The sequence below is a fragment of the Heliangelus exortis genome, chromosome 21 (assembly GCF_036169615.1).
Source record: "Heliangelus exortis chromosome 21, bHelExo1.hap1, whole genome shotgun sequence".
In the NCBI taxonomy this organism is placed as follows: domain Eukaryota; kingdom Metazoa; phylum Chordata; class Aves; order Apodiformes; family Trochilidae; genus Heliangelus; species Heliangelus exortis.
The window spans coordinates 8,412,663-8,427,125 of NC_092442.1; the positions used below are offsets into that span (position 1 = coordinate 8,412,663).

General features: G+C 44.0%; 1 protein-coding gene and 1 long non-coding RNA gene across 6 annotated transcripts in view; both read left to right on the plus strand.

Moving 5' to 3' along the window:
• The window catches only part of LOC139805865 (uncharacterized), a 25,212-nt gene extending 22,594 nt beyond the window's left edge, over positions 1-2,618 (plus strand). For all 5 annotated transcript variants that reach the window (XR_011730022.1, XR_011730024.1, XR_011730025.1 and 2 more), the window contains one exon: positions 1,947-2,618. This is a non-coding gene — a long non-coding RNA (uncharacterized lncRNA). The remainder of the gene's footprint in view (positions 1-1,946) is intronic.
• Positions 2,619-7,680: 5,062 nt separating this feature from the next.
• Positions 7,681-14,463, plus strand: part of MED13 (mediator complex subunit 13) — a 52,302-nt gene continuing 45,519 nt past the window's right edge. The window contains exons 1-2 of the mRNA XM_071765302.1: positions 7,681-9,332; positions 11,444-11,678. Coding sequence (XP_071621403.1) covers positions 9,267-9,332; positions 11,444-11,678 — 301 coding nt within the window. The 5' untranslated portion in view covers positions 7,681-9,266. The remainder of the gene's footprint in view (positions 9,333-11,443; positions 11,679-14,463) is intronic.

Sequence of the window (14,463 nt, forward strand, 5' to 3'; positions counted from 1 at the left end):
GATAACATTAAAGCTTTTCCCCACTTATGGTAATTACTCAGGAGACAAATGTTAAGAGCTACCTGTGAGTTCTGGTTCACAAAATGTAAAGATGTCAGAGGTACTTCTGAACCTGCAAATGAGATTTATTCTCTATGTAATGGCTGAGCTCATTATCTGCTGTAATGTAAGGAGTGAAATGCCCATGTGTTCTTTATATAACAGCTGACATGTTTGCTGCACTCCTAAAAACTCATGGATAATCAACTTAATTTATTGAGCAAAATATTAATGCATGGATGAGTTCTGATACAAATCACTTTGCTGTGTATGTGCTGTTATGAGGGGCAAAAAATTCCAGAGAAAAAAAAACAAACAAAAAAATTTCCTGATTATTTTCTGATTTTTCCTCCAAGGGCACCTCTGTACATGGACTCTACAGACAGGGTTTGGTTTTATTTTCCCCCAAATGGCTGAATTCTGTATCTCTCAGGTATTTTATCACTGTCTCTAATGCTCTTTTAGAAATCAAACCTATCTCTATCACTTCAGATGTCCAGTCCCTATAACCTTAACTAAAAGCTAACCTAAAACACTTACTCTTCAGACTTTATTATTTAAAAGTACATTTTAAGTATTTTTTTTTTAATCCCTACATGTGTTACAAGTAACTTCTCATGTTATTTCTGTTGTGAAGCAGAACAGGCAGGAACCAGCAGCAGAGTCAGTTGTGATTGTAACAGAGATTAATGTTTTATAAGTGGTAGCCTGGGTGTAATGAGACTTATGGTTTTAATTGAAACTCTTGGAATGTTTTTAACACAGCTGAAGTACCTAAGTTTAAAATCTAATGGATTTCTAACCCCATCAGTTTAGTTTTTCCCTTCCTTGGATGATGAAACCCAATTTTTTTCTTACTTTTAGAGAATTCCTTACAGAATAGTGAATCTGTTAGTTCTAGCAAAAAGAGAAATGTGTATTGGCAAAAAGGTTGAGTGATAATTCTGATTGGGTAGGGAAAAAAAAAAAAATTAAATCAGTGAGGTTAGATTTATTTTATATTAATCTATTTCTTTCTTGGAAATCTGTACCTTGGCCAGAATATCCATCAGCATTATGCAGAGTAACAAAATTTACTCATCGGGTTTCAGCTATATTTCAGTATCCTTTTGCTGGAAAGAAACAGCTGGATATTTTCTGTCATAATGTGACCAATCCACCTCTGTTGTTGTCATTTTAATTGCTGGGGCTGTTTTTTTAAGGCCTCTACAGAAGGTCTTTGTAGTGACAAGCGCAGAGTTTACGCTTGGTAAGCAAACATAAAGAATTCTGCTGCTAATTGGAGGGGGAGTAATGCAGTTATGATCCCATCAACAGTTAAGTTACATTGTTAAAGGACACATTTTGGTTGTGTTTATGTTGCCACTAAAATTTTACTCAGTGAACCTGGTAGATTTTATGACAGAAAAGATTAATTCTAGGATTAGAGGGGTGGGAGGAAGCCACGAGTTAAATTTTTAAAATCTAGTAATACACTGTTAAGGATCAGTATTTTATTTTTGTTTATTTACTGTCTTACTTAATTGCAGGCTTGTTGGGTGTTTTTTTTTCCCATAAAACTGAAAAACTCTGTCACAGCATCAAAAACCCTCACTTTCCCCTGCCCTCAGCTGTAGTCACAGTGTCTCCTGTTGAAGAGGACTCTTCAAAAGTCACCAGTTTCCCAAAGGGAAGAGCTTATAATTGAGTAATTTAGTTTTGTTTTGTTCTCTAGATATTCCACATGTTCTGGCTGCACACCTCCCAGCTCTTCTCTGAAAGATCTTATTTTAAACCTTCCTTTTTTATTCATAAATTACAGTTCCATGGAATACCTGGCTATAGATGAGCAGTTTACAGTTACGTGCCCAGAGGTGTTTCCTTTTAATTCTAATTTATTTTTCTCTACTTACAACTCTTCTACTCAGGTGACAAAATGTTTGAGGCCTCGTTTGGAATAGTCTTGGGAGTGCCAAAGGTGTTTCCTTTTCTGGGTCACTGGCTACCTTGTCAAGAGTTGGGAAAATACACAATTTTTTAGCATCCAAGTAGGGAAATTACAGCTATTTACATAAGAAGGCTCCTAGAGATGAGAGGGCTTCCCCCAAAAAACATTTTGTGTAATTGCTGAAGACATTCCAAGCCACTCTAACAAAGTGTACTGTCTGCCAGTCATTATGCTGCTTTTGGAAGACCATCTGTTGCACTTCAAATACGTAAAGGTCTGCTATTATTTATTACACCAAACAAATCAGTTTCTTTGTCTGACTTTCTGTAACTCCTGGATGTGGACTAAAGGTTGTTTCAGTTGCAAAGTGCAGGATATTTTATTTTGTTGCACTGTAAAGGAAAGGTACTGATTCATCTCAAATTTCAGAAGACAAGCACACTGATTAAACTAATTTCAATGCTTTTGAATAATTTCTGATTATTTGGCAACAAATTGTTAACAATGACAAAAAAAATCTGAAGTGTATCCTCTCTCAGCTCAGCTGGCAGCACATTGTAAGATTTTTGCTTCTGGTGAATGAACCTTCCCATTGTAGTGCTCTCCAGATTTGATGTGTACTGACATTTGAATTAAAATAATCTTATTGTAACTATATTATTTGATTAGCTTATTTTTATCTGAAATGAGTAATTTAAAGAACCTTTGGTGGTGAAAAAAATAGAAGCTAGGAATGCTAGAACCTTTCTTCTGACAAGCATGTGTCCTTTAGCAGGTGAAATACTTGGCTGTGCAGTCTTTATTTATGGGAGTCAATTAGGAGCCTTTCCTGGAGTAAAAGGTGCAAGATCAGGCATAAAACAACGATTTGTTTTGTTTTTCCTGCTGCAGACTCAAGGAGTAGGTACAACCATTCATCTCAGATTGGAGAAAATAATCATTGTATTTCATGACAGAAAAGTTCTGTTTGGGGATTTCCACCCAGAGAAATACATAACAATTTCTGTCTGATTAGGGAGTGGTCCTATCTGTTTTTTTCTTTCCCTTCTTACTGCACAGCAGCTCATGTTCTGGTCAGAAGTAATAATATGTTAGGTCTTGAATGCCAGAAGCCCCAGAGGTTCTGACAAGACTATTCATGTGCATTCATACGTCTTAACCAAAGCTGACACTAAAGAGAGGAAGAATTCTCATATTCCTCTTTTTATTGCTGTGCATTAAGCTCAAATCTTCTCTTGGAGACCTCTGCTAAAAATGACACACTCACCATTTGAGAAAAAAAAAAAAAGCATTCTTGCAAAATCTAAACAAAGGACCTGAACATCAATGTGGCACAGAGCAGAGTCTCCTGTGAGAACTCTCAGTGCAAATCTGAATTATGTTTTACACCACAGTTATGGACACCTTACAAATGCTGTGAGATAAATACTAATGGGAATTAAACACCCCCCCTAATCTTATCTTATCTTATCTTATCTTATCTGAATTATGTTTTACACCACAGTTATGGACACCTTACAAATGCTGTGAGATAAATACTAATGGGAAATAAACAGCCCCCCTAATCTTATCTCCTCTGGGGGCTTTGCTATTATCAGTTTTAATTAAAAAGTGGTCTTCTAATTTTTTGAAACTATATAGCATGTCCTTATAGGTATGCTTGGGTTCCAGTAACTTGAGGTTCTTGTTTTCTGAGGAACACACACTGTGTAAATATTCTTTTACTCTGGACATACTCAGACACCTACTTGTAGGATGGTGTACAGTGCAAGTTTGGGTAACTCCAGTGATCTGATCATCCTGGTACAGCCAGCCAGACATTTCTTTGCAGCAGTACTTTAAATCTTCTTTTTAAAGCTGTTAGGTAGTGGTAACTAATGCAGACTAGGTGGCTCTGGGCATCTAGCCATCTTTAGGTAGTTTAATTTGTTAAAAATTATCTTTTCTTCCCACCCAAATCCCCTTGAAACCATTTGGAGAAGAGAACTGTTGAACAGTTGCCAATAATGAGTCCTGCTGAGACCTCTGTATCCTCTTGATAGAACTGTCAGTGCCAACTAAAGACAGACTGGCATGAGTTTGAACTCTGTCCTGCTGGATAGATTTGCTTCACATGGACCAATTACAATAATTACCACCTCTGTGGCTGAAGTTTTAGCTTGCAGCCTGCTCTTGATAGCTCAGGATGCTGGCAATACCTTCAAGCCTATAAGATCAATTTTCTTTGAGCTAATTGAGTAGAAAAACTGTGGAAATGTAGGAGACAGTCTGAGTGGAAATCAAAGGCTAAATAATGTCACTGGTTTTCATGTTGCTATTGTTCTTAAATTGCATTTTTTTTCTTTTTAGTCTTCTAAAGGGGAGCATCTTCTTTTAAGTTAGTCTGCAGAGGTTCACTACATGCTGTAGTTCCACTGGCTTTTTATATTCAGCAGTGGAGTATCATGTAATCTGAATGAAAAAGCAACATGAAGTCCTCCTTTTTGTTTTGGTGTTTTTCAAAATGTGTCTATTCTTTTCAAAATAAATGCTCTTGATTAAAAGGAGAAAGTCTCCATCCCTTACTGCTTTGTGAGGGTGTAAGGATATAGTGACCAGGACAAGTAACTTGTGTTACTTTTTACTAACAATTCCACTGGTTTTAATGTGATGCAACAGGGATCATCTCACCCCACCCCCTCTACTGTTTTCTTTCCAGAACACAAGTTAATTTTTAAATTGCATCAGTAGCATTTTTTTAACTGATAAAGTTTATATTACACAAAGATCGAGTGCTAGCCTAGGTGACTGCTTCTCTCCTAACATGAATGCACTGCACAGTGAAAATAATAACATTTATATTACAATTTCTTCCTGCAGTTTCCTTCTAGGGAGAGGGAAGGAAAAGGCTACATGTGACAGATGCTAATTATGCAGCTTAATGCACTTCTGGAAGCTGCAGAGATGAGAACTATCTAAGAACCCTGTTTTGTCAATACTTTATTAATTCTTTATCCTCTATTTATGCTTACTGGAAAAAGTTATGTTCTGGACTGGGGTCCTGTGTAAGTACTCACTGTGTGAGAACCAGATTAAAAGATGCATTTTACAGATAAATAAACTCAGACAGAGGGGCTGGTTCCTCAAAACTGAGAACTTGATGGGTGCCAAAGGCAGTGCTGGACCCTGGGCTGATCTTCTCTTCCAGACTCTGAGCTGTGCTGTTTCAGGTACAAGAAATGGGTTTTCAGCTACTGAAAATTTGGTGTCACCCTGAAATCAATGAGGAAATGGAGGATGACATTTGCTGTGCTTCAGGCCCACACTGAAGCATCTGGATTTCTGTTCCCTTTACCCCATCCCAGTTTTACCAAGGGATTCATTTCCCTCACAGAGGGAAAACCATCCCTGTTCTTGTCTACTAACGCTGAATGCTGCTTTTTTTTTTTTTTTTTATTTCTTCCAAAGCATTGGATTTCTCCTTTGGGAAATGTGACTTGATAACCTCTCTCTGATAATTTAACCACCAAATCTGCTCACTGAAACTTTGTGTAGGACCTTCCTGTGCCCCTCAGCACCCACAGCAGCACAGAGGAGTGGGCTCTGAACCCTCCCCACACCATGGTCCTCGTCTGCAGCCCCCCAGGGAAAACCATCTGCTCTGCTTGGGGAGGGGTTTGGTTCCATGTGCCCCCTCCCCATCCCCAGCTGCTGTGTTTTGATGAGCACTGAGGGAATGAATCTCCTGTGTTAAAAATACTCTGGTTCTATTTAGATAAAAAGAAGAATCTTGCTTGCCTACACTGACAGACAAAAATAGTCGTAGTGTGAGTAAATCTTCAAAGTTTCTCTCGGTGAGAATATCTAGTGTCACTTTTTGATTTTTTTTTTTAACTTATCATATAAATTTATTTATAGAGTGTCCTTCTTTCCTCCTACTCTGTCAAGACATTTGCTGCTCGTCTGCTTCCCAAGTCCTGAAATAATTTGCAGGGCCTTTGAAACATCATCACGTTGCATAGTTGTGATGCAATGTGCTGCTGTTGCAGGAACAGATCCCATTTTAATGCGAATGTCACGTTAGCTGAGACATTCAAGTCTTTCTTCTACTTTAGGCCCTTTACCCTGGTGTGTATTTTTTCACTTCAACTTTGCAGTCAGAGGAAAATAATGCGTAAAGTAGCCTGAAATTTCTCCACGTTTTCCAACGTTGGAGATGCAAACCACTGCATAGGAAATGAATATGGAATATGAGATACGTAATGTCTCAAAAATAGCTTTCCCTCTCACTGTAGCATCTTAATTCGGAATAATCTCAAAGTCCTCCTGCGAATCTGTGCGTGTAGTAACAGAGCCACCACCTCCTTCATCCTCACGAACGGCACAATATGGATGCATGGAAAAAAAAATGGAATTTTGGAGCTGCTCTGGCAGCTCCGATGGCAGCGCGACTGGTGACAGCATTAAGGCTTGTGTTAAATATTAATGCCAGCTTTCTGAAGACCTGCGTATCTTTTTTTAAAAGGCTCTCGAGAGGCACAGCGTGGCATTTGCAAAGCACCAACACGGTACCGAGCCCAGAGCTGGGGAAGCCTCTGCCAAGACCCGCGATTGGTGCCAGAGGAGCCAGACCCGGGCTTGGCTTTGCTGCTGGGACGGGCTCGACCTTTGGCCCGGGAGCTGCCCGGCAGCGCTGGGGGGGTGAGGAACACCCCCAAAACGACCCCCACGAGTGGATGGGCGTCACGAAGGGGCGGGTTGGGGGGTACCGGGGAGACACCGAAACTCGGGCTGCGGGGCCGGGGGTGCGGCGGGACTCGAACCTGCGACCCCTGCGTCCCGATGTCCTTCTGCGGCGCGGCCGCTAGATGGCGCTGTCCCAACGGGGAAGCCGGGCGGCTCCGCAGCGCCCGGGACGCCCCCAGCGGCCGCGCTGCGCCACAGCCCCCGCCTCCCCCCAGCAGCGGCGGCGGCCATGGCGGTGCGGGGCCACGTGACGGCGCGGCGGCCAATGAGAGCGCGGCAGGGGGGCCCCGACTCTCGTCCCTGCGGCCGCCATTAAAGAAAAAGGGGCTCGGAATTAAACGGGGGAAGAATCCTCCCTCCCTCCCTCACTCATTCCCTCCCTCACTCCCCCTCCCCGCTCCGGCCGCGACGCGACATGGGGGAGACTCGCTGAGGGGGAGCGGGCTGACCAGGATGCCGCGGCCGGGCAGCCGCCGACAGAGGCACCGCTGAGGGCAAACGAGGAGGAGACCCAGCGGCGGGGGCTTTGGGGGGCACCGAGACTCCGCCAGCAGCAGCAGCAGCAGCAGCAGCAGCAGCGGCCGCCGCGTCCCTGTGTCTCGGCGTACGGCGGGTCCGGGAATTTTGTGGGGGGGGCTGCGACCCCTTCCCCCGCGGCCCTTCCGCCTCAGGAAAGACCGGGGTTCGGCCGTCGCCTCCCCGCCCTCCCGAGGAGAGCTCGGGGAGGGGGCCCCTCCGCCCACTGCCCCCGCGGGGACGCCGCAGCGGGGCGGCGCGGAACCTTCCCGCGGCCCTGCCGGAGCCCCCTCACCTGAGGAGAGCGGGGGCCCCCGCCCCGCCGCGGGGCTCTCGGGGTTCGCTTTCCTCCCCCCGCTGAAGAGACTGCTCCGATTGAAGACTATCGCTTTATATTTTTTTTCCCCCCCCTCCCCGTTTTTTTTTTTTTTCGTGTTTTTTTTTTTTTTTTTTCCCCCCCTTTTTAAATTTTTTTTTAATTTTATTCTTTTATTTTTGCTGTGAGGCTGGTCCCTCCCCGCCTCACCTTCGCACCCCTCTCCCTCCCTGCTCGCAGGGGTCTTGGGGGTTCGGCGGGGTGGAGGGGACCCTCCCTGCCCCGGATCCCCCCCCTTCCTCCATCTCTCGGCGGTAACTTGGCGGGGTCCGGGCTCCCCTGAAGAGACCCGCCCAGCCCTGTGGACTTTGTGGGGCTCCCTCGGCCCCGGAGGACAGTTTTGGGGGGAGGGGGGGGGGGGTCGAACCTCCCTGAAGACATTCTGCGATTTACCCTTTCCTCCTGCCCCGAAAAGACTGGGGATCGGCCTCCGGGAGACTCCTCCATCCTTCCCCGAAGAGACTTCGAGGGTCACCCGCGATTCCCTCCTTCCACCCCTCTCCCCCCCTCCCTCCTTTCCCCACGGAAGGATTTTTACAGGATATTTTGCTTTCGCCCTCTCTGCGAAGAGGATCTCTTTTTGGGGAGGGGGGTTTTCCACAGGGGAATTTAATCCCCTGCTGGGCTGCTGAGGAGACTTTTGCGGCCTTTCTCTCTCAAGGAATCCCTTTCCCCCCCTCCCCTGCCCCCGCAGATGTTTTTTTGGGGTACACCACAGGAAATTTTTCTTCTCCTGCCTTTACGAATTCTTCAGGCTCGCCTTGCTTCTGGCCTGTGAAGTTTGTTTTTACGATTTTAAATTTTAATTTATTTGGGATATTTTTTGGAGCAGGGGAGAAGAATCTGACTCTTCCCCCCCCCTTTCCCTCTCCCCCTCCCCTCCCCACCCTGTTGCCCTCGGACTCTGAAGAGACGAGCCTGGATTTTTCTCTCTCCCACAGCCCATCCTTCCCAGTCATTCCACAATTTGCCCCTTTCCCATCTGATGACTACAGAAGCAGGAGGAAGAGGAGGGAGGTTTCTGGATTAATCGCCCCCACTGGATTATTTATTTTTTCCTACTTCTCTCGCTTGGCATCCGAGAAGAGAGGAAGGAGGGATGTCAACTGATTTTTACCCCTAGCCCCCCTGGATTAATTACCCCATTTTTATTCTCTTGTTGGATCAATTACCCCTTCACCTCACCTCCTCTCCCTCCCTTCCTTATGCGAATGAGAAGACAAGAGGAACAGGGAGGATTTTGATCTTAATCTCCCGTCGTTGGATTACTTACCACCTCCCTCTTTCTGTTCTCCCCTTCCAGGGTGGCTTCACCCCCCCTTTTCCCCCTTCCCCGTTTCGTATCCAGAAGAAGGGAAAACGTTGCGAGTTTCTCTTTAAAAAAAAAAATAATTTTTTTTAATTATTATTTTTTTAATATATATATTTTTTTTTTTACCCCCCCCCTCTCCGATACCACTTTCCTCCCGGGTGATTCGCCCTGCCACTGTTTCTCCTGCGTGTGTGTCCCTATGTAAATCCCTTATTTAATTGTATTATTATTTGTGCGTCTGCATCGTCCCCCTCCCCCCGTTCCCCCTCGGTGTCTGTCTCTCTCTCTCTCGCTCTCTCTCGCTCTCTGTCTGTCTCTTTCTTTCTTGTCGGAGGCTGTGGGATAATGGCGTGTGGGTTGTGGCTGTGAGGATGAGTTCCTGCTTCGTGCCGAACGGGGCCAGCCTGGAGGATTGCCATTCCAACCTCTTCTGCCTGGTGAGTCTCGGCACAGGGGCGGCGGGCACGGACTGAAAGAGGAGGAGGGTTTGGATTTTGGGTTTTTTTTTCTTTTTTTTTTTTTTTTCTCTTTTTTTTTTTTTTTTTTTGGTGGTGTTTTTTTTTTTTTTTTTTTTGGTTTTTTTTTTGTGTGTGTGTTGTGCTTTTTTTTTTTTTTTTTTTTTTTTTTTTTCTTTGGGGTTGGGGGGGGAGGGGAGGAAGGGGTAGTGGAAGCAAAGCAGCCATTTTTAGCATAGCTTCTGTTGGATGAGTCCTCGGAGTAGGCCCTGCCTGGAGCCAGCCAACTCTCCCATGCCCCTCTGGTTCCCCCTCCATCGCTGTCTGTCTCGCCTCGCCCCTCCCTCCGCTTTTCTTCCTGGGTACTCTCCTCCCTGCAACTCGCCTTTTCCTTCCCTTTTTCCTCGCCTGCAACTTCTCCCTGCCTTCCCCTCTCTTGCCTCTCAGGGTGAGATTCCTGGCAGGAGGTAAGGAGGGGATTGCTGCTCCTCTTGCTTTGCAGACCCCACAGCTCGGGGAACTTTCTCTTTTCTCTCCACACTCCTGACATCTCGGGAAAATCTGAGCCGAAGCCTCCCTTCATCCATGCTTTTAAACTGATCTCTTTTTTACTGCTTGTTTTTTTTTTTTTTATTTTTTTAAAATTATTATCATTATTAATTTTATTCTGGAAGTCCGCTTTTGGTGGTTGCACTCCTCCTGCTATCCTGCGTTTTGTTCTGCACCATTTTGTAGCCTTTTTACACCCAAATACGAAATCGATCGAACTGTTGGTTTTGGGAGCTCTCAAAGTAAATCTGATTTAACTGGGCTGTGATGCAATTTTTTTGGTGGCTGTGCTGAGCTGTTTCATCTGCTTTTTAACGCAGATTAGCTCATCTTAGATGACTGCCTGATACTTATTATTCTAGAGATTGCTATAAATAAAACCTGTGCCAAACTGCTGCTAATATTTTTGGATGGAGGGGGATCTGGAGAGCCTGAATGTGTCTGCAGCCTGCATCAGGCCTGCAGCTCCCTCCTCGTAATGCATTCTAAAATCTTAAAGTCCTTCTAAAGTATCAACTGTTGCAGCCTCCTCCTAACCTTTCCTCAGATTGCTTCTCCTTCTGGAGGTGGAAAGGCTGCCATGTTAGGTTTAAATGTTGCACTAAGCTTTTGTGTGTGGTCACATTGGGAAAAAAAAAAAAAAATTAAAATAGTGATTTCTTAACCAAATGCCATCCAACCTTCTTCTCCCTTCTCAAAGAGACCCCAGGGGCAAAGTCTCCCCTGCCTGCCTTAAGGTGACTTTCCTCATGTGAAAAAACTAAAGGCTAAAAGTTGGTATGGAATTGCACTGTAGATAATTCAGGAATTGTCTGTTGCCCCTCACATGTAGTAGAAACACTTTGACTTCATAAAGTCAAACGAATTTTTGCCTAAAAGAGAATTTAGTGGATCATAATGTGGATGCAAGTCTGATGTATAATCTGCTGGTAAAAATAGGATTTAAATTCTGGAAGTTACAGCTCTGGGTAAAATAAGTTTAGTTGAGAGGCTTTGTGTGTGAGATACAGGGAATATTTTACAGTGGGGAAACTTGTGAAATTTTCCAGAGTAGTAGAAGACTGGGAGAATGTATTGAGTGAGACTTGCTATGTTAATCTTGGATTGAAAAGGTAGTGTATGCATAAGCAAAAAGGAAGATGTTCTTTGCTAAGGCAAGTCTTTAGTAGATTAGACAATTCCAGTCTGGGAATCATTACATTATTCACTTGTCTTTCACATTTTTAAATAAAATCTGACTTTGCTCTCTGTAATCTTAAAGCTGCAGTGAAAACGAACAGCTCTTGCTTGACTGCATTTATTGAAGGGGATTTTAAAGCAGGGTGCCTGATGATTTCCAGTCTGGGGTTCTAAAGCACACAAAACTTTAAAAGCATCATTTCTGGTTTTAAGGAGAAATTTTTTTTCTGTTAAATCTTGTTGGATTGATTGACCCTTCCTTTCTTCCTCCTCTTCCTCTGCCATCAGCTTGTTGTCACAGGACGTTTCTGCTGGGGGTCTACCCATGCCACTGCCTGACAGTTGCTCCTTTTCTCCCCTTCTAGGCTGATCTAACTGGGATTAAATGGAAACGCTACGTGTGGCAGGGTCCAACATCTGCCCCAATCCTCTTCCCAGTGACAGAGGAGGACCCAATTCTGAGCAGTTTCAGTCGCTGTCTCAAGGCCGACGTCCTCAGCGTGTGGCGCCGAGACCAAAGACCCGGACGCAGGGAGCTGTGGATATTCTGGTGGGGGGATGACCCCAACTTTGCTGACCTTATTCATCACGATCTCTCAGGTAGGAGGAAACAAAACTCCTTCTCTTGGTCAGTGAAAGGATTCTGTTCCTCAGGACTTGTCTTCTGCCAGCCCTTAGAAAAACTGGAGCAGATGCTCTGTTGGCTGTAGATAAGATAAATCTCTTGCTACAGTCTGCACCAAATTACAGCAGCAGTGCAGTGATCAAATAGCTGCTGCCTGTGTTTAGGTGGGTTTGTTGTTTGAAAATCTAGCAATCCAAGTTTTTGCTTCCTACCTTTTTTATAAAAAAACCAGGCCTGTGAAATTTGGCAGCTTCTTCACGAGAAGGCTGTCCCTGTTTTCCAGACGTGATGTCAAGAGTGATGTCTTAAACGTGGTTTTTTGTTGGGCAATTAGAACTTTCATGCTCAAATAGTAAACTCAGTTTTACTGTTTAATAAGAACTGTAGAGATCTGGGCAACTTTTGAACCATATGGAGTTGTTTTGTTTGGAAGTCAAATCGTCAGTGAGAAGCCCTCAAAAGAAGGTGTCTGAAACTGAAACTGTGTAGGAATCCCCAAATCTTGTATTTTATGGTTTCTCTCTCCCCCTTTCCCAGTGCTCTGAACTTGTACCTCCTTTCAGACTTAGGCTTTTTAAAGACTGACAATATTTATATTTTTCCAGAATGCTGTACTTGAGATTTGGCACCTTGTCTTGAAAATGTTTACTTGTTGATCTCAGTTCCCAAAGTTCGATGGCTTTCCAGTTTCTGATCAGTGAGGTGATCAAGTTGGGTTTTTAAACTGTGTTAAGTCTGGGGGTGAGACTGCACTAATTCTAGCAAGAGAGGAAAAAAAAAAAAAAAAAAGGTCACATCACTCCAATTTCCTTTCAAATAATGTACAGTATTCAGATTACTGAAGTGTAAAATGAGACCAAGGTTTGGTGACCTGGTAACCAGAAATTGTTCTTGCTGCCTGTGTTTGTGGATAAGCTGAAGAACAAATACAGGTCTGAAGTGGCACTGAGGAAGTTCTGAAACAATTTAATACTGTGTGGAGTTTTCCTACAAAAACAATCCAAAAAACAATTGGTGCTCTAAATGGTGTTTATTTCTTAGCATCTTAAATGGCACTTAGCTTGCAGGTTGCTTGATACTTTACTGCTTTTATGGTGTCCTTATTTTGCCCTATGAATAACCTCAATCTTGACCTGCAGGGTTCATCCTTTGTATGACTGAAATGTAATTTAGACTGAATGCTATTTTTGGCCTGGGCCTGTGTGAAAGTGTCTGTGTAAATTCTGCATGCTGTTGGCTGCTGGGATTAAACTGGGGCAAAGAGGTTACATTATTTTTTGAGTGGGAGATCCAATAAAAGTGAAGCCATTTGGAGAGGGCATTTCTGCATTAGCTGGCTATGAGAATTATTTGTTTGAGCAACTTTCTTTGCATCCTCTCTTGAATCTGCCAGTGATGCAGGTCAGGGGTACCTTATAAAAACTGTGATGTGTTGGAGCTGAGCTTTTCCAGCAGTGTCTTTGCCCTTCTGTGGAGTTACTTTTGTGCAGGTCTCTCATTCCAGGTACTTACCAACTCTTAACCTCTCTTAGGGTATAAGGGAGAGACAGGAGAGGATCAGAGTCTCCCAGCCATATTTTTGCAGTTGTTTTGGGTCTTTCCTTTGTTCAGGTCACCTGTGGATGTTTGCACTTTGTTAGGCTGTGTCTTGCTGTTGTGCATTTTCTACCTGATCACTCCTGAGGCTGCTGCCTGTGTCTGTGTGTGGATGTAAATGGCATCCTGGGTTTTGCAGGCATGTTTTGGTCTCCTTTTTAATTAAAAAGAGACATTATCATCTCTTAAGGTATCTTAGGCTGCTTGGCTCTTCCACCAGAAGTTGATAAAAAGATTCATCAGCCAGGCTGGGGAGGAGAGGGCTGAGGAGTGGCTGCACCTGCACCTTTTACACAAAATCCTGAGTGTGAACCTCATCTCAAAAAGAATTCTGGCCCAACCCAAGCAATGTTATCTGACCTTTGTCCCAGACCTAATGGATTTTTTTCATTGGTGGACAATTTCTCCCAGTAATTGACATCTCCCTCTTCTCCCAATGATTGCTTGTTACATTTTCAGTGGGAAAGAGGAATGACTTCCTGGCTCTGGCTTCTTACCTGTGAAATTGATTGGAAATTGTTTGCTGCTGACTCTTAAGGTGCTGCCTCATTTAGAACTTTTCTAGGAGGTGGGTGAAGAATTGCCCTGAAGAGCAGGGTGAGGGGGGCAGGGGGGGCTTGCAGCAGGCTGCTGCTGCTGGTCTGGTTTTTATTGCCTCAGGACAGACTGCTCTTGGGAAGCAGGCCTTGAATGAGCTGTAGCTAGAAATATGCCAGAGCAACATTCATAACTTGTGAGTTTGGCTTCCTTTAGTGTGAAACTGTGCCTGTTAAGGAGAGGTATTTTGCCAGTTTTGACCTTTTTTTGTGTGATTTGTAGTTTCACTGAACAATGGATGCTCAGTGTCTGGGTCACAGCTTGGTTATCAACCCTTGGGGATGTGGAATGTGGCAGCCTTCAAGGATCTTTTTGTCCCCTTCCCAAGTTCACTTCCAATGTGAAGGTTCAGTTTTGTGGCTGGGCATCTTATGTGTATCAGATTTAAAAAAAATAAATAAATCTCTCTGGGTCCTGTACATTCTAAAAGTTCATTCTTTGCCCTGGAGATGTGTTTGAGTGCCTGCTACTGGCTATATCTGAAGCCTCATATCAAGCCTTGGATAACTGTCTTGTTGATGGTCAGGGTTTGTTGTTGCCTGGGGGCATGTCACAAGGAGACTTGTT